The sequence below is a fragment of the Maylandia zebra genome, linkage group LG17 (assembly GCF_041146795.1).
Source record: "Maylandia zebra isolate NMK-2024a linkage group LG17, Mzebra_GT3a, whole genome shotgun sequence".
Lineage (NCBI taxonomy): Eukaryota > Metazoa > Chordata > Actinopteri > Cichliformes > Cichlidae > Maylandia > Maylandia zebra.
The window spans coordinates 22,296,116-22,312,173 of NC_135183.1; the positions used below are offsets into that span (position 1 = coordinate 22,296,116).

Consider the following 16,058-nt stretch of genomic DNA (forward strand, 5'->3'; position numbering starts at 1 on the left):
TATAATAACAATGAAATAAGACCCTGTGAAAACTCGCAGCCTGCAGCAAGTATTTAAACTATCATTTAAAAAGGGCTGATCTGTAATTCAGAGCGGATATGGTATCAGACAGCGTGCTTGTCATTCCCAGCTATAATCTCCACTACGCTGAGAAACACACTGTCTGCTGGCAGCACTGGAGAGAGGAAGGAAGAATAGGGAAGAAGAGGAGAGAAGAGGAGGGGGGCAGGATTTGACTACATGTTTTTCCTTCTCCTCTAGGTGCCGTTTGTTTGTGTGCTATCGGCGGAAATCTCTGAACCTATTCTAAGAAAGAAATCAACAACTAGGAAGAGACATTGGAGCGCAAAAATAGAAGAAGACCTGGAAGAAGCTATTCTTGTCTTGCGGAATTACTTTAAAAGAAAGAAACTTCTCAATGATTCATAAATATTACAGCTGGGAACTGGAATTTAAATATAAAAAATATCACTACAAAGTTCATTAATCCTTGTTCTGGAGCTTTAGACAATCACACAATGTAATTCTGGAATGATAAACACATATCATTCATTAACTGGTTCTTCCAGTGTCCTAAAAAACATTTGAGAATTAATGCAGATGTGAAAAAGGACAAGGAACATTTCACTATTCAAGTCACAAAATAATTCTACTACAAATCTGATGATCTGTTAATAACAGAGGTTATCCAGCTGAAATGGTAAATGCTGATTTGCATATAGGTCCAGAAATCTTTGGACATCTTTTTTCTGTCTTTGTTTAGCATTAGCTACAATACATTTAAACTGAATCAGCTGAGATGCACTTCTATTATAGACTTTCAGCTTGAATTCAAGGGTTTGAGTCAAAAATTGAGAAGGCAGCGACATTTTTATACATAGAGACTGTACAAATGACCATAATCATAACTACAATGCTGCGGAAGCTCACCAAGCTAGGCCTAATCTAACAGTTAATAATTAATAATTAATAGTAGCAAAAATGTTTGCCAAAAGTATCCATTAGCCTTTAAAAATTACCTCACAAGTTAGATAAACAAATTAAATTGTTAAATAAATATACTAGAAAAAAGTTAAGAAGACAAGTTGTGCATTATTAGCTGAAAGTTTAGCAAGTGGTTGAAACTGTTAGCTAACACTGCTAACACATACACCAGATAAAAACATAAAGCAGCAAGCTAAAAAAAAAAAACGTATCATATAGGAAGACTGGACGCCCAGTACAAAATCATTCTTATCTTTCAGGTTCACTGTCGCGCCAAAAATGGTTGAGCAGTTATGGTTATGCGGCACATGGTAACATCTAAGTGATTTTTCTGTCTGTGTTCAGAAAGCAGTGCCGTGTAAATGCTTTGTGTTTCTGTATCAACAGTGGTTATAGCTGAGCAATATTACACTAAACCTTATGTAACTGGATAATAAGAGATAAAAAAATGGGGGTAATAATACAGAAATGAACTACTAACAGTATATTTTGGTAACAATATGATAACCTGCTAGCAATAACAAGGTAATATGTTCATATACTTACATGTGGAAGCAATTGCCTAACTATAATATAATATTAATATCATAAATATTAGGATACTCTTACCATTTTTTGCTGGACTTAATCATAGCTTATGCCCCCAGCGGTTTTTGTTTGAAGGAAACAGTGTAAATAGTATGTTGTTTCTATCTAATTCCATATGAATAACATATAAAAGTAAACTCGAAGAAGTGCCATGATTACCTGGAAATGTGTGGTAGTTTATTAAATGTGTGATATTATATTTGTAATAACCAGGAATCAGGCTTCAACAATGCAAAACTAAATGTTCCTACTATATAACATAGGATGAATTCCTTTGTTTGTATTTGCTAAATGTAAAAGTTATAATAGTGACTCAAACATGGGCATTTTTTTTAATTTACATCACTGGGAAGTAAGCCAGTTATGAAAAGCTAGAGAAGCAGAGTGATGGTGGAATTTCTAATCATAGTTCAACAAAATAAGCTTAACACACTGATCAAACGATAACATGATCAGATCAAACGATAACACCAATGAAAGTAAACAAAACCAACAAATTACCACACATTAACATCCTGACCAGATGGCAATTCTGCTATGAGAGTTTACATTATCAAGAGGGTACACACAGTTGCTCTTATAGCAAAATAATCAGGATATAATCACATGTGAAATGTAGTTTTAACTCACTGAATTTAAGCATGACTGAACTTATATATGCTTCATTTCCTGCAAAACACACTTTAACAGTACTGCTTTCCTTCACAAGTATGAGATTAACACAACCACCGGAATGCACCATGTGCTGTGCTAGCAGGTTTGCCAGGTTACACACTTACACTAAACATACACAACCCACATAAGGCCACATGTGCTAATGAGACCAAATCTAAGAAGATACTTTTTCACCTTGTTGTCTTTCCTCTTCTTTTAACCTACCACTTTCCCCCTTTCAAAATAAAAGCAACAGAGTTCAGAAAACTTAAAGGATACATAAAAAAAGAAGGAAAAAACTATCCAATCACATTGGCCCATATTAAAGATTATTTACATCATGATTACATTGTTAAATATATATTTTTGGCTTTATTGTCTAATAATGTTAGTTTTTTCTGAGCCTCCAGGAACCAGATACCAACCAGTCATGACCATTTATTGTATAACATTCAATATGGGGGACAACTTTATAGGAATCTTCCTTTCATATTTTTGTCTTCATCAAATGAAATCCAGCTCAAACGCTGCAGACAGAATATTTCACTTATTTACCTTTAAATCCTGTTGAGCCACCTTTGCTCCTTTTAGCTGAATCTGAGTATAAAGTATCTGTACACTTAAGAATTCATCTATCATGACAATGTGCTTATCCAGTGTTATAAAAGAAATTGTCTATGTCCAAATATTTAACCCAGCTATGTTTATTTTTAAATCATCCTCATAAAATAGTCAATGGATATATTGGGCGTTTTGAACTGTTGGTTGTAGTTTTGCTTAAGAAAATGTCTTTTTCACACATTCGTCACACATTCGTCACATATTCGTCACATATTCACAGATTAAATATTTATGTCATAAGGAAATCCTTTGTAGTTGTGACCCTAAATAAAGAGCTTACTGAACACACTCACACACACAGACTGGTACACACTGAGATACACATAAGGACACATTGGGTTTTGGTTAGACGTGTGGTCTGGACAGGAAAGGGCTGGGGCCGCCACGCTCAGCAGGATGTGGACCTCGGGCATTTCACACTACACACACACTGATTCAAACACACTGCCAGGGCATCCTTACCCACCTATCCTGTTGCAGTAGGGGGTCGGAACTGGCCAGACACACACGCAGAATCGTAGACATCATCATATTCAAACACACATGCACGCACACACAGTTGGCGGAAACTGGCAGTGACATGCTGTCCGGCAGCTCAGGCTGGGGGCTCTGAGGCTGGGCTGAGCCATCTATCATACAGCCAGAAACACAGTAACCCAAGACATGAGTGGCAGACACACACACGCATACACACCCACAATGTAGAAGACATATGTAAGTGTTCTCACAAACAAAACGCTCGCTCAGACAAAGCCGACGACACATAGCTTCACGCTACGCTGGCTGTCTTTGAGAAAACCTCAACATGAACTGAATCTAATGAGATGATATGATCAGTTTCGTGAATAGGTTTTACTGTTAGATATCGGTGTCATCCTGGCTTTCAAAGGAGAGTTTTGTGTCCTGCGGTGTAAGTGATTATGACAGTTTCTGCTCAAACAAGATAAAAAGAAAACGTAATCCTTGCAATTATTGGAATTTTTCCAACATTTGCATGAAAACTTTTAACGTTTCTGCAAAATGTTTGAATGAATTAGAGCTAAACCATTTAATCTCTTCATTGTTGTTGTTTTTTTTAAAGGCCAGATCGCGCATTAATCTAAGCCAGCATCTTTTTAATGTTAGAACTTTTCTGTCTAGTAAAATTCCACCTACCTACCCAAATAAACTGCAGAATAAAACATTTGTGTACCCATGGCAGGATGTAACTTACCCTCTTCGTTGAGCTATAATGTTAGCCTGCTTCTCTAGTTTAGTGAAAGAAAAAAAGAGTGATCAACACCATAGACTGGATATAAAACCCACAATGACATCGACTTTTTGGGGGTGGCACATTTTGAGCCTCAAAGTTAGCATTTCGCCTGTGCCAAGGTGGCTTCTTTGGAGCCAGAATTAACCATTTGTAGACAAAAGGGTGGAAAGGTAACCTATTGGCTAAAGCCAGTAAAGTTGAAACTAAAGTGAAAAAGTTATGCGCCAAGCTAGTCCATTTTGCCAGAATTTCATTGCAGCAACTCAGAATGGTACTCAACAGTTTGTACAGCCCCCACGGGCTTGGGTGATGTTGGACTGTGTTCCTAATGAGACAATGAATGGTTTCCTAGGGGATCTAAACATAATGTCCCAGCAGTGATTTATTAGATTTAGTTCAGGTTAGCCAATCAGTAGTGTCAATTCTTTCATCATACAGACACTGCCTGCATATTTCACATATTCCTGCAAGAGGCCAGGCGATGTCGAGCACCAGGAGGAACCAAGGACCTTCACCAGCGTAGGAACTGATAAGCGGTCTAAGGATTTTATCCCAACGCCTCATGGCAGTCAGCCTGTAGAGGTTTGTGCCTCCCCAGACCATCACTGACCCAACACTAAACCGGTCATGCTGAATGATATTAGAGGAAGCATAACATTCTCCACGACTTCTCCAGACCCTTTCACATCTATCATATGTGCTCAGGGTCAACCTGCTCTCATCTGTGAAAGGCACAGGGCACCAGTGGTGGACCTGCCAATTCTGGTATTCTATGGTAAATGTAAATCAGGCTCCACAGTGCTGGTCAGCGGGCACAGGGCCACCCTCATGAAGTCTGTTTCTTATTGTTTTTTTCAGACATTCATACCAGTAATCGGCAGATAACCCACCTTCTGACTCTTATAATGACTAAAATTTACAAAATGCACTCAATATTTTGTTCATTATAAATGTGGATCATAAACTCATCAGGAAAGTGTTTACTGAGGAGAGGGCAGAGGGAGGTTTCTCCAAAGACTGGAAGTCTTTTTTTGTCAACACAGGTTATTAAAAAGAATGCAGGTTTAAGGCAGCCTTGCATTAGTTTTACTTTTCAGATGCAGAACCCACATCCATCTTTTCTACTGTGTATAATCTTCCACTGTGACTCTGTTTCTTTCACTGAGCACCATTTACTGTAGCTTCAACTTAGTTCCATTATATCTAAGAAAAAACAGACATTTCAACTGCTGATAACTGGGTAACTCACCATCAAAACAATCAAAATTAATATGTTGCACTAAAACAGAGAAAAAATTGCATCAATGCCAAAAATGTATTGAATCCCGAGATATTTAAAGTCTGAGGTCTAGGAGTGAAACTTTAACATCTTATTTGATTGACATGTGCCAGCTTGGAATTACAGCAATCCACCCCTTGATTAAAACTAAATGTTCAGCGGCATTCCCGAGCACACACTAACTCCTCTGACTATTTGCATCCAGTTTCCTCGTCCACACAGGACTAAGTGCCCCATTTCATTTGTAAAACACCCCTGTGAATGATACACACAGACACTTCCCCTGTCTAAATCTCTTCCTTTCTCTCTCTCTCCCAACAGCCCTCACCATTCACACCCCCTCAGAAATCGGATCCAGTCAGATTGATGGGTGGAAGGCTCTCATTTGGACCTGGAGAAAAGTGGCCAGTTTAACGGCTGCTACTGTATTTTAAATGCCACTGGTGTTAAAGAGACTGATGAGGCTGGGGACGGGAGAAGCAGCAGTGGTGACCCTCCCTCCTGGCTTTTGGTACAGAATCCCATTGGGAGAATGGGGAGAGTAGAAGGAGGAGGAACAGGGAATAAATCTGCGTGGCGGCAGGAATCGATCGCTTCTCCCTCCCTTCCTGCGCTATCTCATCTGCAGGGGCTGAGAGAGGCAGAGCGGTTTAAACGATCCTGACCTTGTCCGACATAAATAGTCAGAAAAGTCCACAGAGCAGATAGCTTTGTGTAAGGCTGGGGGGGAGAGGGGGGAAAAAGAAGGAGGAAAACGTACTGAGATAAGAAGGGGGGTGAATGAGATAATGCCCTGGCGTTACTACATCAGAATCTGTCGCTCACACACACACACACGTCGTGGGAAACAGCCTCGCTTCCTGTCTTCATCTCTCTTACTTTTCCTTTCCGATCATAATAAGAGAAGTTGAGAGTGAAGAAGAAAGGAGGAGGAGTGGAAAGTCTTTCCTTTTCAAAGCTCTCATCCCTCTTACCTGTGAGAAGGATGGAGGGATGGAGGAAGTCAATTGGCTCCCACAGAACAGCCATTCTGCACTCTTGAAGAAGACATGAGTGTTTTAAACTAAGAAAGGAGCTCTTTTGTGCGGCGCCCCTCTTCTTTTCTTTTGAGTGTAATGCTGCTGTACCTGACAGTGGCACTGCCCCGGGTAAAGGCAGAAATCTCTGCTTCCATTGTCACCTGTTCCTCTAATCATTTTCCGCCCCTCATGCCACAATGGAGGAGGGCGATAACGATAACGAGGTGAAGCTAATACAGAGCCGCGGCAAGGCCCCTGAACACAATGTTCAAATGTCTTCACTCATTTCCACACGCACACCTTTACACACTCCTTAATGCTGAAATACATGCAGGTGCTGACACGCACATTTTCTTTTTTCTTCACTGATGCTTGAGCCTCTTCATTATGGCGTCAGCCTCGAATCAGCCTCCTATTAACTCACTTTGCCAGTTCCCTCATTAAGCAAAATAATAACTGAAGAATGAAAGTGCAGGAAGTTGTTTTGTACTTTGATAGAAGTTCTCCAGCATTAGAGTTTATTAGTGATTGGCAGCATTTTTTGTGTCAAAATTTGCCGTAGCTTGGGTCTTACTTTTGCTGTTTTGGGCATCACCTTTTCCGCACATGTGAACTGTAAATATGTCATTCCTGTCAAAGACCTGAGCTATAAAATAAACACAAAAACGTGATTCAGTGTTGACTGGGTGTACTTACCATAGCCACGTCCACCTAGTTTTCCTGTGCAATAAGTAGACAATGGACATATCCTCCAGATCTAGAAAGAATAGATTCTTGCCTTCTTTCTGAAGTCCAGCAGGCAGCGACTGATCTGTTTGCAAAAAAAAGACACCCCCCCCCCCCCCCCAAAAAAAACAAAAAACGAGCTCATAAAGTCAGTAGAAAATCATTTAAAAAATAAATCAAGTGAGAAGAATGTTGAGGAAGACTTTTAGAATGTGCAAACACTACTTTCAAATCTTATTTAATACAACACACCATCCATCCATCCATTCTCCTTCTCTTATTTGGCAACTGCCTGAGCAGAGAAGCCCAGATTTCCCTCTTGCCATTCCCATCCAGGGAAAAATCCAGTCATTCCAAAGCTAGCTGAGAGATAAAATCTTTCTGGGGTCTGCCCCATCCTCCTCCCGGCAGGACATGACAGAAAAACCTTACCTAGGAGGCCTCCAGAAGGCGTCCTAGTCAGATGCCTGAATCTGAACTGGTTGACATGAACAGGTTGATATGAAGGAGGAGCAGCTTTACTCTGAGTGCCCCTCAAATGGCCAAGCTCCTCACCCTATCTCCAAGGGAGAGCCCAGCCATGCTCCAAAGGAAACCTATTACTACCTGTTGTATCTGCAACATCATTCTTTCAGTCACTAAACAGAGCTTCAAAGCCAAAAAGCTGAGCTCGAGGATCCAGAACATGACTTCATTAATGGTCATCTTTTATATACAGTCTGTGGCAGTGAGGGATTTTCATCAGAATACCCTGAACTTAACTAAATCCCGCCTGGCTCGTGTCAAGGAGGGACCAAAAACCGAGGCACTGCTACATTTTCAAGTTAGGAAATTCTGAATTTTTGCTGTCTACTCGTGTTACCTTGTCGCAGCAGTAATGGGAACAAATCAGACACAGATTAGCCAGCTAAGTAGGAGATGACAGACTGAATACAGGGACTGAGCCAACAAGTGGCCACACATGGCCGCTGCCACCACAGCCCGACGCTTGGCCACATTCTCAGAGCTCAAGTAACAGAAGCCTTACAATTGTTATCATCTTATTAAATGAAAAAATGCATAAATGACGATTTGGCAGGCAAGAAAAAAAATTAAAATCAAAAACAGGAACCGTGTCAGATTTTAATTAAATCATTAGCTTTCTTTTGACAACAATGAGATAGTGAGTGCCAGAAATTAACACAAGTATAGACGGCTATTCATAGGCCATTCACACTTATAGTGTGAAAGGGAAAAAAACTCTTTAAAACATGAGGAAAAAAAATACTTTTTTTTCAGCTTGACATGTCGTCCATGTAAGGTAATATATTTAAAGTTAATATTCTTTCACACATTTTCTCCATCATTTGAATTCTCAGCACTGAGACCTTAAAGACATCCTACTTTTTACTTTGACTAAAGCCTTCCAACGACTGATATGTCGAATACCTCGCAGTGTTTGGCTTGCATTATGGTAGATGTACTCTCTTCCTTGCAATCATCAAGACAAAAAAGAAAATTATTTCTGCAGAGATAACTTCTCAGGCTTCACACTTTGCTGCCGGAAAGGAAAACAAACCTCAGTGCACTATCTCTGTCAGTAAGCCCTTTATAGTGGACGTCCTATTTCTGCAGTGACTTTTCAACTACACAATTTTTATTTATTTTTTTACTTTTTTACAAGACACACACAGTCTGCTCTGTTTTCACTATCGAGCATTTATCCAAAACTCTCACATTTCCCAGCAAAAAAAAAAAAAAAATCACAAAAAAAACCCCACTTCCCAGTGTTCCCCTTACCCACCGTCACTCACGTCCATGTAATGTGGGAGTACTGGGCCTCAGCGGTGAGGGGGGAGATGAGAAGGCTGCTGCTCTCTGACTGCGATTATCAGAGTCTGGCATCGCTGTAATTTCAGTGTTCAGATGCAATCGCTCCCTGCTACCCTCAGGAGTAAACAATAACAAGCACAAATACAATAGACAAACAAGGTCTGCAGGACATATAAGCACACACACACACACACACACACAGGCATCCACAGAACCATAAACAATAAATGTAAACCACAAGAGTCTTCTGTTTTCTGTCTATATTTGGAAGAAGCTATTGCCCTCTAACTTTAGCCCACATTAACATGAGAAACCAGAAGACCTAGCCTACACAGCTGGACTCACATCACAGGTTAAATCTGAATGCAGTGGATTAATTAAGCAGAACTAACCGGAGGTGTTACATGTCATTTTGCTGTTACACATACAAAAGCACCACTTTACAAGTAAATGCAGGTTGTTGCGTTGGGCTCGAAGACCTCACATTTCTGATCACAGAGCAACACCTGGTGGTCTCTAAAGGAACAGCAAGCGACCAATTTACACTGTGATTATCCACAGGCTGAGGACCATCTAAGCAATAACCTATGCATATGATAAGGTCGGGGCATTTGTTTGTCATTTATACTTTTGTTAGTTTGTTGAGATTTTTTTTAAATGAGAGTGCCCACCAAACAAAATCACTGTGTGAAATAAGTACACTTTATTGGTTAGTGCAAAGTTTGCACTATTGACCATGTACGAAGAAGAAAAAAAACTGTAATGTTCACTGATCAACTGCAAAATTAAAGGCACTGACAGACTGACAGCTTTGAGAGCTGAAATATACCCTTAACATTTACTTTGTTTCATTAAAGCTCAGTTGCAACAACTTTTTAAACGTAGCCTGGTTCCCATAAAGCACCAAACTGTGAAGTGGAGTGAGGAATGAATGAATCCACTCAACACCTCAAACACTCTTTCAGACACTAACTCGCTCATCTGCCTTCACACACACTTATGAACATGACTGACATCCCATTCTTAATCGATAGGGTTTAATGTCTGCCCACGATTTAAAGTTATAACAGCTTCAACTCTTCTGGGAAGGCATTTCAGAAGGTTTAGGAGTGTTTATGGGAATTTCTGACCATTCTTCCAGAAACACATTTGTGAGGTCAGACGGTGATGTTGGATGAGAAGTCCGAGGTCACAGTCTCCACTACAATTCAGCCAAAAGGTGTTGTATCGAGTTAAAGTCGGGACTCTGTGCAGACCAGTCAAGCTCTTCGACACTAAACTCACCCATACATTTCTTTAGGGACCTGCTTTGTGCACTGTTGCAGTTACGTTGGAACAGAAAGGGTCCAACCTCAAACTGTTCCCACAAAGTTAGGAGCATGAAAATGTCCAAAATGTCTTAGCATGCTAAAACATTAAGAGAACATGTCCAGAGGTGGCATCAAACAGATTTCATTGCGCTTAGTGATGCAAGGCTTGGATGCAGCTACTTGGTCATGGAAACCCATTCCATGAAGCTCTGTTCTTCTGAGCTAATGTGATTGCCACATGAAGTCTGGAGGCCTGCAGCGATTGCTTCTGCAGAAAGTTAGTGCACAGAGTTCACCATGTGCCTTGGCATCTGCTGACCCTGCTTTATGGGTCCTACCACTTCATGGCCAAGTTGCTTCCACTTTTCACTAACAATTGACTGTGGAATATTTAGTGGTAGTCTGCATGTCTAGCTGCTTGCCTTTTATACACCAGTTTCCATGCAAGTGATTTTTGGCAATATAGCGTATCATGGCTGATAAAGATAAGGTATAATAAGAGAAGCATTGAGGTCAAATGCATATTCGTACAGAAATATCTCAAGAATTACAAGCACGCCAAGCTGGAGCCACTGAGCAAATGCATTTCCATGAAAACAGCAAAGCCATTATAAAACCACTTAATAAATCTCACTGGAGTATCACGTCGACATTCATCTCATCTATCAGAGTTTATTTGGAGGAAAAACAGATACAGGAAGTGATGAAAGGGTGACGTTCTGTGTAAGAGCTTTATTTTCTCCATATATTTTACAAATACAAGCGCAAATGTTCATTAGACTCTGGACAATAACATGTCTGAAGTACTTTGAAGAGATAATGGAAATGAAGATCCCACCAGTTTATCTGCAAAAAGAAAAGCAAAGGTTAGGAACAAGTTTCAAACATTTAAAAATGAAATCCACAACTCTGAAAACTACTCGGTCAAATTTCTAGTCTACTTTACTAGAACTTAGGACCCTTCCACAGCTAGTTTTCATTACACTAGCCCAGTGGGGCTCTTTACATTACAGTCTACCACTGTTACCTCCTCTGTTAAGACCAGCCTCAGTTCCTGAGTTCAGCAGAGGTTGAGGAGGAGTAGATTAGGTCGGAGAGGAGAATTAGTCATGAAAGAATCTGACAGCTTTTGGGAATTTAAAGACATGCATAGCTAAGTGGGAATCTTTTGGGAGGAGAAAAAAAAAAAAGGGGGGGGGGGGGGGGGGTTTCCGAGGTCAGAAAGTTAAGAGTGAAGGGAAGTTAGAGTGAATGAGGATCATAATGAAGGGATGAGTCACAGGAAAAATTGTAAATGGATGGAGGAAGATAGAAAAGTGGGAGAGAAAATTGAAGACGTGGTTAAAACTTACAAAGCAGCGGCTCCAGAGATGATCTCAATGAGCTCCTTGGTAATGACGGCCTGTCTGGTACGGTTGAAGGTGAGGGTCAGCTTGTCAATCATCTCAGCTGAAGCGAAGGGAGAGAAAAATCAGTCACGGTCAAATTTAAATCTTTATGGTGGAAGGATTAAAAGCATGACTCAGCACAAACTAAATCATAACACGTTACAGTTATAGAAACCCATCGCCTCCAACTCCTCTCAACTTGTTTTCTATTCGTCATTGTTTGAAGCCTTTAAGAGCATTTTAAAGAAGAAACACTGGCAGCCACCACTGCTGCCCGTCAGCCTCCTATTAGATGCACCTATGGTATCAATTTGAAAAGCCATCACCCCTTAGTTGATGTAGATGCAAGAATTTTAAAATCTAAGGCGACTTCCTTCTTGAGTCATCGTATTCACAAACTTTCGTGTCTATACCATCCACCCACCCACCCGGCAGGGTTGCGATAATACCCCATCAGCCTTTTACAACTGAGGGATAAAAACCCAGTCATCATGACTTTGGATTCTGTTACCATTAATAATTATTAACATACCAAATCTGCTTACATTTGTCTATAACATGCCCCATTTCAATGTCTACCAAGATCCAAGAGGTGTCAACTTAATTGATTTGACAAAAACAACTCCTTTAGCAATGACATGAATCTAAAGACCTAAAAGTGCCCTTGTTAGCAGGCTGAAACTGGAAGAGCAACCAAGGAAGTCCCTCAAGCCTGCTTGAGCTTGGATGAACCATGGATGAACCATTTTTAATTTCCCTTCGAACCTCTTATGCAATTTGTCATTTTATTTGGGTTCCTTTTTGTTATGCATCTTTAATTACTTGCATCTATAGATAATGCTGGTGTTATACTGTAAATGAAGGCTATTTCCCAATAATTTTAAGTTAATTTGAATTAAACCCATTTGAAATGCTAAACCCAGAAATACTCAGCACTTATGCTATAAGTAACTTTCCATAAACTGCTATGACCACCTTATCGGTCTTTAAACACTTAAGCTTTCTCATGACAGTGTTATGAAACATCTCATATTAGCTGCTATGCTAGCTACTGCTTATATATTTAGATGTTGTTTCCAAAGGCGACATAGCTGTTGGATGATAACTGTTAAAGAAATATTCTAACATCAGTGCATCTTTTAAAATGAGAAATAGTATCAGCAGCACTCTGACTTCTAGAAGAAAACAATAAAAGACTGCACGTTTGGCAGGAAGTTCAGATTCTTACAGGCGTTGTTGCTGGCGCTGTCCATAGCAGTCATCCTGGCGCTCTGCTCGCTGGTGGACGACTCTCTCAGGGCCAGGTAGATGATGTTGACCAGAGTGAACTCCTGGTAGTTCCTTAACACATCAGCATCAATGTCATCATAGATGCCCATGCTCTCTGTTGAGGGAGAAGAGAGATGATCAACATCTCTGATGGCTCCGTGTTAAACGGATTTAACAAAACAACTGGTGCTACCTGAGTTAGCAACTGTGTCTATGGAATAAATGGGCTTCTGGTCCGTCTTGTAGGAGATAACAGACCTGCATGACAGGGAGGGTCGGTTAGCTTTGATCTGGATAATAAAACAGAAGGAAAACAGTGAAACCTCAAAGCCTGTTTGTACCTGAATCTATTGAAGATGACTGAACCCTGGTCAAACTCATATCCGGAGTTGAGGAGCTCAGCGGCAATGACTGAAGCGTCACCAAAGGTGGGGGGCTTGCGGCCAATCTCCTTGCAGTTCAACATGATGTGTTTTCCATGAGTTCTAAGGCAGAACAAGAGTCGTCGTGATCAGAGCTCAGTAATCAGTCTTAGACTAGATCCTCAGTCCTCAGCTTGAGCTTGCCATCAAAGCTGTCCTACAGTATGGATGGAAGGAGACACGCCTCCAATCCAGAGTTTGAAGGTTTACGTTAACTTTGTGTCATAACTGTGCATGTGACAAGAGTCAAAGCTCAGAGGAAAGAAGCAGCCTTCTTAAAGCCAGACTCCACTGCAAAAAACAGAATTACATTTCACAGAAAACTGGAGCTGCAGTTCTGTTTCTGTGACCTTTGAGTTTTAATGCATGAATTAACACATTAAAATATCAAGGTCACACAATAATACAAATCAACCCAGTAAAGTAACAGCAGACAAACAGCTCCTGTGCGAGATAAAATTATACCCTCAACCCCCCAAAAAAGGAATTAAAAACAAAACATTGAGGTAGCCTAAATATTACTTTAATACACCTTCCATGGAATAAAATAACCAATATTCACATAGCATAAAGGACAGAAAAAAAAAGAAAAGAAAAAAGCTAAATATCCCTAAATACCTGCTGAGTGAAGCCAAACACTAGACTACATTCACATCCTTTCACAGTGAGATGATGATCATTACACTGATAAAATGATATAATGATGAAAACCTTGAACACACCTGTGCAGCAGAGCCTTGAGCTTGTCTCCCACATTGATCACCATCACCTCCTTGCCAGCGCCGGTTAGGTTGGCGATCTCACTCTTGATGGTCTTTGCCACACCGGAGTGGATGGCGCCACAGAGCCCACGGTCGGAAGTCACACCAATGATCACGTGCTTGGCGGCTTTCTCCTCCGGGGCTTTGATGTCAGCCTTCTCATACAGGGCTGAAGAAAGCAGTAAAACCTTCAATCATCAACTGAATTGGAATCAATATTAAGCTTCAGTCAACGTGACAGTGAGATGTACATACCCAGAGAACCGGTGCCATAGACACGTGCTGGTTTCAGCTGCCTCTCAGCACGAGCATACTTGGCAGCGGCGACCATTTTCATGGACTTTGTGATTTTCTGGATGTTTTTGATGGATTTCAACCGAATGGTAACTAGAGGGAGAAAAGAAATGACAACTGAATGCAATTTCACACACTAAGAAAAGAGGTATCCATCCCTTTATTATTGGCGAACCTGCAAAAACACTTTAATTCTATTATTCACAAAACTAAAATTCAGCAAAATAATTGTAATTCACTTTAGCAGCTGTTAGTCTTTTTTTTTTTAAATTTCCCTTTTTCCTCTTTCATTATTCACTACTTTCTGATGTTCTCATCACAGCACAGCACAGGGTAGAAAGGTACTATGCAAGTACAAGTTCAAATTAGGTTTAACAGTTGTTAAATGTCTCCATTAGAGACTCATATTCAGCTTGAATTAGAATTTATGCAATATCCTCATGAACTGATGTTCATGAGAATATTAATCAAATTAAAGAGCTAATATTAATTAAATTTAACTTGTCTATTCCTTTTTCCATTTTGCTATGGAAAATTAAAAAACAAAACAAAACACTGATTACACATAATATATACTGCTAATGAATTTAACACTCGTGTCACGGGTACTTCATATCAGCAGTTAACCAAATGCTAAGATATCAGGGCTGAAATAGATGGACTGAGATAACCCGAGACTGCCTGCTAGCCTTTGCATTAGCTTAATAAAAAAAGAATATATATTATGCTTTGTTCTGGTATCAAGTGACACCCAGTAAATGTTTGCAGCTTTATTAAAGGGAATATTAAAGATTTTGTGTGAGACCATTCAGATTTTGTATCCGAGATGTGTTATGTTTCTATCAGAGTAGTATACAAAGTACTTACTGTCCTTCAAGGTAGCCATGTTCCTGACCTGCCCCCTGTGAACAGAAAGGGTGTATGTGAGCTTAACCGACAAGCTTCATCAATATCCAAATACATCCTAAACAGCAAAAACACCACTTTACAGCACAGACTCATGTTAAATGAACCTTTGATATAGATTTAGCTGTTTGCTAATCCTGAAGGAGAGCCCTCATCCTTTAGCTTGGTGGCTAACTACACGGAGAAAGCTGTGACAGTTCACTCTAGCTGTTCTTGTGCTGTGTTAGATAATGCAGTAAGATAAATCATCCAGGGGCACTGATAATATTTCCCCTTTCCCCTCATATTGAAAAACGTCAGCTCAGTTAGCATTAACGGCTAGCTGGCTGAACGTGTCCATTGGCAGCGCTGTCATTCATTAGCCGCGGCCTGCAAGATAGCGCGCCCTTGTATTCAATAACTGCAAACGGTGCAGTCTACACGTCACACACTTACTCCCGCTGCATATCTACTTGAAGTAAACTTATAAAATACTGCATTTAAGGCAGCGGAGAAAGTATAAGAAAATTATTCACTTTACCATTGTGGGGAGAACACCAAAGCGCTGCTCCTGGCGAACATGGTTAGTCCTATGAAGGTCAGACACGCAGGACTGCGCAGGCGCAAGTCAAAAGCAAAATGGACGAATTGATGCCTTCACGGACACGCGTCAAGATAAAGCTAATCTGTTCCATCCTTCGACAATTTTCCAAAAGTTAAATCAATTATTGTACATTATCGCAGTAATTTATCCAGCATGTGTTTACGCTATTTAACGTCTTTTTTTTTACAAT

General features: G+C 40.2%; 1 protein-coding gene across 3 annotated transcripts; it reads right to left on the reverse strand.

Annotated features, from left to right (window-relative positions):
- Nucleotides 1-10,962: 10,962 nt before the first annotated feature.
- atp5f1c (ATP synthase F1 subunit gamma) lies at nt 10,963-15,929 on the reverse strand. 3 transcript variants are annotated; one of them, XM_004569983.5, is made up of 10 exons: nt 15,806-15,929; nt 15,247-15,281; nt 14,341-14,472; nt 14,047-14,254; nt 13,244-13,387; nt 13,096-13,160; nt 12,862-13,017; nt 11,598-11,694; nt 11,273-11,299; nt 10,963-11,091 (listed from the first exon to the last, which is right to left on the reverse strand). In XM_004569983.5, exons 1-9 carry the CDS (start codon nt 15,844-15,846, stop codon nt 11,293-11,295), a joined length of 885 nt encoding a protein of 294 aa, XP_004570040.3. In that variant the 5' UTR covers nt 15,847-15,929; the 3' UTR covers nt 10,963-11,091; nt 11,273-11,292. The 3 variants fall into 3 exon arrangements, with proteins under 3 accessions (XP_004570040.3, XP_004570041.3, XP_004570042.3); XM_004569984.6 differs by lacking the exon at nt 11,273-11,299 and having other exon boundaries at nt 15,806-15,928; XM_004569985.5 differs by lacking the exons at nt 10,963-11,091; nt 11,273-11,299 and having other exon boundaries at nt 11,594-11,694.
- Between the last annotated feature and the right edge of the window lie 129 nt (nt 15,930-16,058).